The 10,586-nt window shown below is 31.4% G+C and overlaps 2 protein-coding genes across 6 annotated transcripts; one reads left to right on the top strand and one right to left on the bottom strand.

Moving 5' to 3' along the window:
* Window positions 1-727: 727 nt before the first annotated feature.
* LOC127063690 (uncharacterized) lies at window positions 728-4,028 on the top strand. 3 transcript variants are annotated; one of them, XR_007781448.1, is made up of 4 exons: window positions 728-1,453; window positions 2,254-2,403; window positions 3,312-3,434; window positions 3,544-4,028. XR_007781448.1 is itself a non-coding variant. In XM_050993738.1 (2 exons), exons 1-2 carry the CDS (start codon window positions 1,036-1,038, stop codon window positions 2,577-2,579), a joined length of 744 nt encoding a protein of 247 aa, XP_050849695.1. In that variant the 5' UTR covers window positions 729-1,035. The 3 variants fall into 3 exon arrangements, 1 of the variants encoding a protein (XP_050849695.1); XR_007781449.1 differs by having other exon boundaries at window positions 3,312-3,426; XM_050993738.1 differs by lacking the exons at window positions 3,312-3,434; window positions 3,544-4,028 and having other exon boundaries at window positions 729-1,453; window positions 2,254-2,579.
* On the bottom strand, window positions 3,054-10,528 carry LOC127063680 (uncharacterized). Of its 3 annotated transcripts, XM_050993720.1 has the most exons (18): window positions 10,126-10,527; window positions 9,681-9,874; window positions 9,115-9,232; window positions 8,892-9,031; window positions 8,693-8,791; window positions 8,479-8,592; window positions 7,205-7,600; window positions 6,818-7,126; window positions 6,499-6,741; window positions 6,260-6,389; window positions 6,058-6,195; window positions 5,529-5,973; window positions 4,662-4,784; window positions 4,331-4,582; window positions 4,082-4,253; window positions 3,542-3,730; window positions 3,298-3,417; window positions 3,054-3,230 (listed from the first exon to the last, which is right to left on the bottom strand). In XM_050993720.1, exons 1-18 carry the CDS (start codon window positions 10,151-10,153, stop codon window positions 3,054-3,056), a joined length of 3,387 nt encoding a protein of 1,128 aa, XP_050849677.1. In that variant the 5' UTR covers window positions 10,154-10,527. The 3 variants fall into 3 exon arrangements, with proteins under 3 accessions (XP_050849677.1, XP_050849679.1, XP_050849678.1); XM_050993722.1 differs by lacking the exon at window positions 8,479-8,592 and having other exon boundaries at window positions 10,126-10,528; XM_050993721.1 differs by having other exon boundaries at window positions 9,681-10,526.
* Window positions 10,529-10,586: the final 58 nt, after the last annotated feature.

A 10,586-nucleotide genomic window follows, 5' to 3' on the forward strand; every position in this document is an offset into this window, starting at 1 on the left:
TAAATATCTTAATTTCTTTGATTGTTTTCAAAAAGTACAATATTTATAAATTGTTTATAATTTAAAAATAACAACTACGATACATAATAAAAAAACTATTATTTCATTCGTCAATAAGTTAAAATATCGATGTAATCACTTTTCACTTATTATAGTAGGTATATTTATATCACGTATTTGCTCATTATGCTTTGTTTGAGTTAACGAAATAAAAAAAATTAACCTTCATAACTACAAATTGAATACATGCCAAGCTGAGTAAAACTATTATTTGTTAAAATCGATTCAAAGTAATACGATAGTAACACCTAAAAACTGTAAACATTTGCGTAGTTTAAGATTCCTTGAATTAAATTGTAAACAATTTTCTCTTTTCGCTTTTTGCTTCAGTATATAAATTTATATTATGGTTTTGAAAGAATAGATTACGGTATAGTACTCATTTAATACAAGTAGTATGAATTACTATTAATGATATAACGTTGTTTGACTCATGCAATATATAGAAGAAAGTATGTTTAACTTGGATCTAATAATAAAACATAATCATTTTTGCCAAACCTGTAGGTGTCGCCTAATAAGTGCAAAGTAATGTAATAATAATCTTTAGGTTATAATATACATAAGACTGATTCTTTCTGGATAAGAAAAAATATATTATAAACATATACAACAATGATTCTGAAAGCAAATGACAATAATTATTTATGTATTTTCTCCGTGACTGGAAAATTTATGTCACAAAAAGAGTCACAGTGTAAATGAGGGGAGATAAACAAATCAAGTGGAACTAACCGACTAAAGCCGAATAAGCCCGAATAGAACCGAACGGACTTCGAGCATGTTCGCTTCTGGACGCGAGCCTCATTCGTCGCGCCTCCTTGGTTGAGTGTAGTGAAGTAATATCGTTGTGTGGTGTTCTTTTATTTATTCGACAAATACGCATAAATTAGCATTCCCGCGTTGTGCTAGCATTGGTAGTAGGAGTATAATATCTTTATCTTTCAATTTGTTTTGAAAACAATTTTCTAAAAAATGGCGGTTGCGAGCGATGCTCTATATAACGCGAGGATGGCATCTTACGTATCGTCTAGCGCGTATTACGGTTACGTACCTCTCTGTACAAGAGAAAATATGTTCGATCATATCAACGAGTGTAATAGCGACAGCAGTGCACCTAGTATCGCGAGTAACCATTTTGGTTCAGCTATGGAAACGGATGATGATGGATATGACTATTCTGCGGCGTCATGCCGTCTGAATAACCATTACGTGATTCCAGAGGCGTCGTTGAGGAGGTGGCACGAGGTCGACAATAGACAGCAATACCACTGTTTATCACCGACGGAGCAACAACAGGCGGTCCATGGCGCCGACACGACGCGACGCAGGAACCGGAAACGATCCAATAACGATAGTGGTTCAACGATAGAATTGAAAAAATGTCGTAAAGGTAGGAAAGTTATATATTCTTGGGAATCTCGAGCGATGAGAGTACGTTTCAAACTTTAACAACTGCTTGCACGTTAAGTGATAGTAAGGAAGAACATGCGTATATTATTAGTCGTCCGTTAATAAATAGCGATGTCTTGTTCCAATTTGTATTCGTACGTATTTCAAACAATTCTTGTTAGAGGTCTCTGTTGGAATCTATTTTCTCGACGCGGGAGATTATTTAAACAGAAGAAGTTTGTTTGAAAACATTAATATTTATTATTCAATGTAATTGATATATTTGACAAGCTTACTCAAACGCTTGCTATTACATTTTAGTCACTGTATGACGTAAGAATTTGTATATTATACATTTTTGCACATTTTTAATTATTTGCACTTAAGGTTACCTATGCATATACATAGGCATATACATAGGTAAATGTGTATCAAATGCTATGCACTTAGTTTTCACAATAAAATTTTTAACATTTACCGTTTACATATTACCTTGGAAAGGAAAATATCAAATTAGCTTTCGTTTATGGGCTACTGTATTTACATCTGACTACAGATATTTGCAGTTGACCCAGACATTGAATTTATTTTAAAGCCTGTTGCATCCTGTCTTCTACTTTACAGTGGGTAAATGGTATGTGGTGGAAAAGATAGATGCAAAATTTTTTCATAACCTTGTTGTGAAACTATTAATATGTTTGGTCTTTTTGTACTGGTAAGGATACAATCTACCGATGCAATGGATGGCATAGGAGATTACTAATCAAATTAGTTGATAAGTTAGTGGGTTTCGTTTCAGAGGCAGCTGCGTTTACTATGGTACAGGGAGTGCAAAGAACTATGGATTGGCCACAATGCATTATGAGTCAACGTCATTATGCTTAAATTCCATCAACGATAAAACCTTGGATCATTCCTTGGTTATGACTGAAAGCTGCTGCAGGGCAGCAGGTAATCATAGTTTAATATGTAATGCAGATTATAGACATTTATCACCAAGCAATGGTTCTAAGTCGAGTGACAGCAGTGTGGAACTTGGGGAATTATTGTTCGAGACTCATGGATGCTCCATATATCATTATTACAGACAACAATTTGCAAAACATGATATTGAAACGGAATTTTAATTAGGTCGTTTAACATAAACCGTTTTTCATATCTTTTCACATTACATTTGTACTGAAGACCATATTCTTTGTTACATATTTATACCCTTCCCCCAATATGTCATTGCTCTGTTCGTGTGGATCAAAATAAATATTTACTTTTTGATAGATAAAAGTTTATTTTTTTGTTAAATATATCCTGCAGTATACATCCTTGAATGCATACTAAACATGAAGTATTAAATATAAAGACAACTTTCACTGCTTAAATGTTACCAAAAAATTTACCTGGTTACTTAGACTGGCTTTCAATTGCTTAAATATGTGTATGTAATTTATTTTCCATTTAAATTTTGATGTTTATGCAGAAAATAAAATGCATACACAGTATTTTAATTAATATTTAAGCTTTTATATATTATGCAGTTTTTGAAAATTCATAAAACTCTGCAATAGTAAATATAATGAAATAAATACTTATTATACAGTCACTGATTAATAACACCGACGGTATTGTCTAGTAGTTAATTTGCCTCTGTCATGTTCATCTTTTGCAGTTGTTTCATCATCATCACTTTCTACTAGGGCTGCTTCTAAAGTTCCTAAGGCTGCTCCTAATGATAATGCTACATCATCTTGCATTTGTTCATTATTTTCTTCATTGTGATGAATCTATAAGAAACATTTAAAATTAAATTTCACATAAAAATTCTTTTGTATTAATGTAACAATAATTTACTTGTTGATTGCCAGAAGATTCAGATCTTGATTGATCAGCTTCTGCTAAGTCTTCATTGCAACCTGGTTTAAGAGCAGATGCTGAGGCAGGAGCATTGTCGTTGTCAGGAGAACTTGATGTCTAAACATTGTGAATAAGTATACATAAAATTATTTTTTTATATCTAAACATGGAATGCATTAAACTTATATTCTGCATGGAATAAAAATAAACTTTTTTTAGATATGTTTTAATAATTACTTACAGGTATTTCTAAGCGATCTATTAATGGAACTTGTGCCATAGGAGATGATGAAGAACCAGCATGAGTTGATGCAACTAATTCATTTAATGAACACTGATTTTCCAAGTTAAAGCCTAGTATAGCACCCACGTCTGAATCTTCGTCACTTGATCGACAACTATCACTCCCTGTTTGATCAGCTGCTTCATTCTGTTTAGATATATTAATTAATTAATTTTGAGTAAATCTCGATTAATTTAACTCTTTCCCATCGTAATAGTTGTAGGTATAGATATCCTTTAGTTTCGAATTATTTTCATTCAGACAACGAGTGACGTACGTTCAATTAATTATAACTTGGAAACCTTAATCTATAGGATTGTTTGGCTTATTGCTAAGAACTTTAATCTGAGACTCATCTTTTATTTATATTATACTTGGAATACTCAATTTCAACAGGAAAGAGTTAATCTTGAATCAAATAAAAAATATAGATATTAAAAAAAAAGGATAGATATTTTACAATACTTAAATTATAGAAATATAAAAAAATATTTATACCTGAGCATTCTGTAGTGGTTGTGTATCTTGCAAGAAACGAAGACTTATTAATAAAAGAGGAAGTCTTTTGTCTTCGCTTATAGCTGTAATCTCTTTTAAAATAGTTACTAAATTATCAGGTCTCTTCTTATTAGCTACAACGAGTGACTTAATGACTTCTCTCATTTCAGGACTGTTTAAAATATATGTCAAATTTTTATCAATTTATAAACATTTTTTATAATTCTTAATTATTCAACTATAGTTTACCTTAAATTATGTAAAAAATTCTCATCATTAGTTGCATGTGGGAGTCTAAATGAACTATGGGCTTCTTCTCCCGAATTGTCAGCTTGTGATACTTCATTTGTTATGATATTACTTCTCATTGTAGTATTTTCTCTTTCTTGTTGCTGTAAATTAGATTGTTGTTGGAGATTTAATGAATAATGTGTTTCTGCTATCATTAATGATGGTAAAGGTAAATTATCTGCTCCCTGTTCTCGATTTCGTTTATCCTTCCTGAAAGCAAAAAGATATATAGATTAATTCAAAAGAAGGCATATATATATGCATTATTTATCACATTATAATTACATACCCAAGAGAAGTATGAACTGCACTACTTGCACTATTTGCAGAAGTAGCAGAATTTGAAATGGATGCTGTAGTAGAATCAGTTACTGTTTTCGCACTTCCAGAGAGTAAATTTTGTCTTGAGTAACTGAAAAAATTGAAAATGCAGTATAAGTACAATTATTATTTTTTTAAAGACATGTTTATAATGCTAGAAAATCAGTAATTATAACAGATTTAATTTTCATCGGAATTACAACACACTTCTGTTTAGTATAATGGTCACATCACAAAAATTTATTATGATTATAATTTTAATAACATGCACATTATTAATGGTTATAATTAAACTGATGGAACATCCTATTTTATGAAAAATTCGTTGGCAATTCAATTACATACCCTTGTGTTACCTACCAACGTATTTTCCTTAACTAGTATAGTGGTAATTAACCACAGTGCTTGTAACTAAACAACAAATGACAAATACTTGGTGCAAATGGTTTCAATAATAAGTAAAAGGGAGAGTAATAAGTAAAAAGTATAGATCGTGGAATTTATTATTATATATGATAATACATTAGATATAAAGAAACACAAAAGATGATAGTGTGCAACCTTGTCAGTAAGGTACTAACTCAATGGTGTTGACAAATTTCTGTTAGAAATAACATATACTTTGATGGATATTTTTTATAATGATTCCAATTCATGTAAAACTTTTCTCAAACGTTAATGAAGTCTTACAATTAGTCATTTGTTACACCATATATACGTATATAAATCTCAATAAATATAGTTCTTAAAAATTTGAATTATTTTTTTTTTTGTAATGCTAAAATTTATATTTTTTCTGTTTATACTAAATTTATGTATATAAGGCTTTGATTACCTTCGAAAGTTATCCCAGTAGTTGTTTGCTCTATTTCCGGGTGGTACTTGATTGTTCAATTGTTGTTGTTGATGTTGTTGAGAATTAGTACCTACTACTGAATGAGAAAGTGCAGGAGAAGTATTAGGTAATGAAACAAGATTCGGTAAAGAAGAACTTGGCGGTAATGCTGCATCTAACGTATCAGCAAGATGATGCACACTGCGGCTTAGATTAGAATATTCTTCCTGATTTTCAGAGTTATTGCTTCTTTGTACCGCTTGAGATTGTCTTAACTGTAACTGTAGCTGAGTAATTGCTGTACGCATAGATTGCAATTCCCGTTGTTGTACCCACAATAACTGACAGCATTGCTGTATAGTTGTACCCATTACTTGAAGTTGCTGTACTTGGAGTTGCTGTACTTGAGAATTTAATAGCAAATTGTGATAGTATTCCGCGGAACCTATATTAAAATCAGTATGTAACTTAATATTTATTAAATATTTCAGTTGATAAAAATTGTTATTAAAAATCTTCGTTATATTACCATGTTGCGATTGATTCATAGGTACTGGTGGATATCCCCAATAATTTCCCGTAAACCCATTTTCAATCGTTGTTGTTTGAGGACCAACATCCATTAAATTTTCTAACATTTCATCTATATTTTGTTCATTAGTGCCACCTATATGGATATTAAATTAAATAAAAACTAATATTCGATTTTTAAGATATTTCATACTTAGTACCTGTAGCAGTAATCGGAGGCCACACATTTGTAGGTGTGCCTGTATGACTAATACGTGAACTAGAACTTCTGTGACTATTCAAATCTGTACCACCGACATTGCGATTAATACTAGATGTTTGACCTTGATCCTACATTTCAATACATAATTAAATTAATTAAAAAAAGTTAGACGATATCAAATATAGATACGTATCGCTCTGATTAATAATATAACAATATAAAAAATAGATAGCTTACTTTTTTGACAAAATCTTCTATCTGGCGTCTTTTTGTTTGAACTGGTTGAATATCACTAACATTATTACTTTGCTTTTTTTCTATATTAACTCCTACCAACGAAGGAGGTGGTGTTGATCCAGGGAAAATAGATACTGGTGGGGAATGAACAGTAGAAGCTACTAATGGTTGTTTTAAACGCTGTAACTCCGCTCGAGTTGCTTGCAATAATGCAGATTGTTCTTTCAGTTCTCTTGTAACAGCCTAGTAGATAAATAATAATACATATAATTTTATTTAATATGATACTTTGCCAATGAATCACTTATTGTGTTCATACCTGAACTTCTTCAACAGTAGGTCTTTGTCTAGAATTCCTAGTTTTTTCACGAGTTACATCATCATTATCCATTTGATTTTCCAATGCATTACTCGAGCTACATAAACTACCACCTTCTTCCTGGGATTCATTTTCTTCTGCTCCTTCGCCATTAACATCCACATCAGGTTCAGGCTCTGAAGTAGAATCTAGACATTCTCTGACTCTTGTAGCTTCTTCCATCAAAGCTTTTAAGTGGTTGAGTTGCGCTTTCATTGCTTCCAATTCTGCTGCTTTATCTCTAGTCACATTCCTAGAGCCATCAGAGCTCTAAATATAAAGAAAGAAACTACAATAGGATACAATTTTTTTTTATAATAATAAAATCACATACTAAAATATACTAACACAACTGGCTCTGTCTGACATTTCCACGACTTGTAATTCAGCTAAAAGATGGTCCATATGCTTTTTCTTGCTCTGTAACTGAGTAAGTTTACCTCTTAATGCAGCTGTTTCTGATTGCAATTCTTCAACATTTGTTGGTAATGGTGCAACCAAACGATTATTGCCTTCCCATGTAGAAGTTCCAGCAGCTTGATTTTCTTGTTGCAATAAAGCTTGTTGGGCTTGTCGAGCTTCATTTAATCTTTCCCTAACACGATGTTGCATTCCAACTAAATTTGCATGATATTCCTGCAACTGCACAAGTTTTCTTTGAGATTCCTCCATTTTTCTACGTAATATCATTTCTCTACTGGTATCAGTATTTTCTTCTCCATCCTCTTTTCCACTATCGCCATTCTGTGATAAAATAATACAAAATTATGATTAATAATAGTTACATAGATCTTTCAGAATGTGTTGCTGCATGATGGCCAAGTGAGGGGACGAACACCTCCATTCCTTATGTTGTATATAGACATTTTTATGAAGCATTCGTGAGTAAATAGGTCTAAAGACCTACATTGATACAGAATAGTTGACTCAAAAGCAAAAGATCCCAATCCAGAGCACACAGGCCCAACTACTTACGGGATGGAGGTAAGAATCGTCACGCTTAGAAATCGCGCAGCAACATGAAAAGAAATTAATAACGTGAATTTAATGAATATAAATAATTAAATAGATCACATAAAAAATTAAATAGATTCATAGTAAAAGGGGAATATCACGAATCAACGACACAAAAGTTACACGAGTGATGCTCAGCATCCTCGAAAATTTCAAAGATTAAAAAAAAGAAATGTATATTCAAGGTCTTAGTCATATAAATTTTCTATTCATAATCTAAAAATATAGAAATTAAGCTTGATATTTATAAAATTATATACATATGTCTAGTATTTCTGAAATAATAGACAAGAAAATTGAACCAAATATATTTTTTTGAAACAAATTCAAGCTTATAATATTATAAATTTTTAATTGTGTCTGCATATAATCTGAATTAAAATATTTAATTTAAACGACTATCAATATATAATTAGATAATAATTTGATGTAGAGATTCCAATGTACATATTACATAGAGGAAATAAGAAATAAAATCTGTATATCCAAATAAATATTAAAGTAAAAAGTATTTTTTCGATTGCTTTTGCGTTTCATATTACTAAATGAGAAGAGCATGCCACTGATGTTAGTTATTTAAAATCATGTTAAAGTTTTGTGGCAATAACCTGATTTGTAATCCCATGATTGTGATATGTTTCCAAAAGTTTCGCCAATTTTGTTTCACTGTCACGAAGGTCCTCCACCATTCTGCTTAATTTTTCATTCTGGGTTTGAGCTCGCTACAGTAGATTTATAATGGACAATGAACATGGACAAATGTTTGAGTAAAAAAGAAAAAATGTAGCATGCTTGTAGTAGTTAGAAATACGTTATACTTACTGGATCACTAGATTGACTAAGAGAGTCCATCATCGTTGAAGTAACTCCAATATAGTCACGAATTTGATTCAAACGACTTTCCACTTGATTTCTATCAGGCTAAAGGATATTTAATTTTTTAGTGAAAATTGATATACTTTCTTAATAGATTTATAAAGTTCATTATTATGTAAATTCATATATAATCATTTTATCATACCATTTTATCAACATTGGATGGTTTAGTTCCCTGCAAACATGAGGGTGACTGTGTTTGAGACTCCGTTGGTAATACCATTTTTGGCCAAGATGTACAATCCTCAGTTGAATAGTTACAATGTCGTCCACTACTGTGTGATACTGTATAAAAAATATTATATAACATAATAACTATGACAAAAATCATTAGAATAATTATTTTCTAGAAAATTCTGGATACTCACCAAACTCAGATATTTCCTGATAAGACGTAGAAGGAAGTGATGAAACTGATCTGGTATTGCTATTTTTTGTCGTTCTTAAAGGTCCTCTTTCACTTACAAGTTGCCAATCAAGCTGGAACTAACAAACAAGTTAAAATCTAGTTCTAAATATTCAAATCTAATTGAATTATTAACAATTTACAAGAAGTCTAGGACAGCTCAGTACAGACGACTCAACCACGCTAAAGTAACAGCTTTCCACATATTGTATTCTTAGAACAAGTATCACCCCACTACTCAACAGTATATTAATAGGCTACATCCTAAATAGTAAAGTATGGCTGGCATAAAATAAGCAGAAACATAGTCTTCTATTGGTTACATTCCAATATTAAAAAAAAAACAGCTTCTACTAAATTCTTTTATTGATTTTTACACAATTAATATACTGATAGTTAATATCAAAAAAGTTCTATATAATTGTTCTCTAATTTTTTCATTATATATGCAATAAAACTATAAGAATATATTAATGCATAGTTGGTTAAATAAAATTTATAAAGTATAGATAGTATATAGATTAGTACCAAGTTATTAGAATGTTGTTGTACATGTCTGTGATAAGCAGAACGATTAGCCATTTGTTGATTAGCGGCGGATCGTTCTCTGTTTCTATCGCTTCTTCTATTACTTTTTGGAAGAGTGCCTGTGTTACGGGGACCATCGTTTACGCCTGACGACATATCTTCGTTTTGTATGTCCTCGTACAATCGCTCATATACTTTATTAAAACACAATTTTTATTGAAGTATCGTACACCAGCAGCTCATCGTATAAATGAAACTTATATCGTATTATTTTCTTGGGTGTAGCTACAAAGAAAATGTCCACATACACCGAATAATGAGACGAATTTACAACTGAAGAAAGGAATGTTTCGAGCGATAGATTGACCACTTTGAAAATATGTAACTGCATCCAAGAATGTCTTACGTCAAAGTAGTTGGCAGGCTAATAAAAAGAATTGATTACTATAAATAAAGTTAGGCCATTGACGCATTCGTTGCAATGATCAGCAGTACATTGGCTGCGACTTTAGAACACTGATCTAACAGCAGTCCGGTCTGCGGCCATTTTTAAATACAGGTTGACATTTTGTTTATTTATTGCAGTGTTCCTGCCGGTTAAAAAAGCACGACCTTTCTTTTCGTACACGATTAAATCATTGAAGGATGTACAAAGAATATTAACAAATACATTAAAGTTTACGTTGCATTTATAAACTTTGTAGTTCTAACAATCGTTAGGACACGTCCGCACACACATACACATATCAAGTAGAAAAATATTATTAGTCTCGGAATAAGTTTTAATAGCTAGTACATATAAAAATAATAATTAATTGTTCGGAAAATAATCACTGTTTGGACGAAAAGAATCGTCGGTTGCTACACCAACGATTAAACTGTTGAAAAAATAATTTCATTTTTTTT

This window comes from Vespula vulgaris, chromosome 5 (assembly GCF_905475345.1).
Source record: "Vespula vulgaris chromosome 5, iyVesVulg1.1, whole genome shotgun sequence".
In the NCBI taxonomy this organism is placed as follows: Eukaryota; Metazoa; Arthropoda; class Insecta; order Hymenoptera; family Vespidae; genus Vespula; species Vespula vulgaris.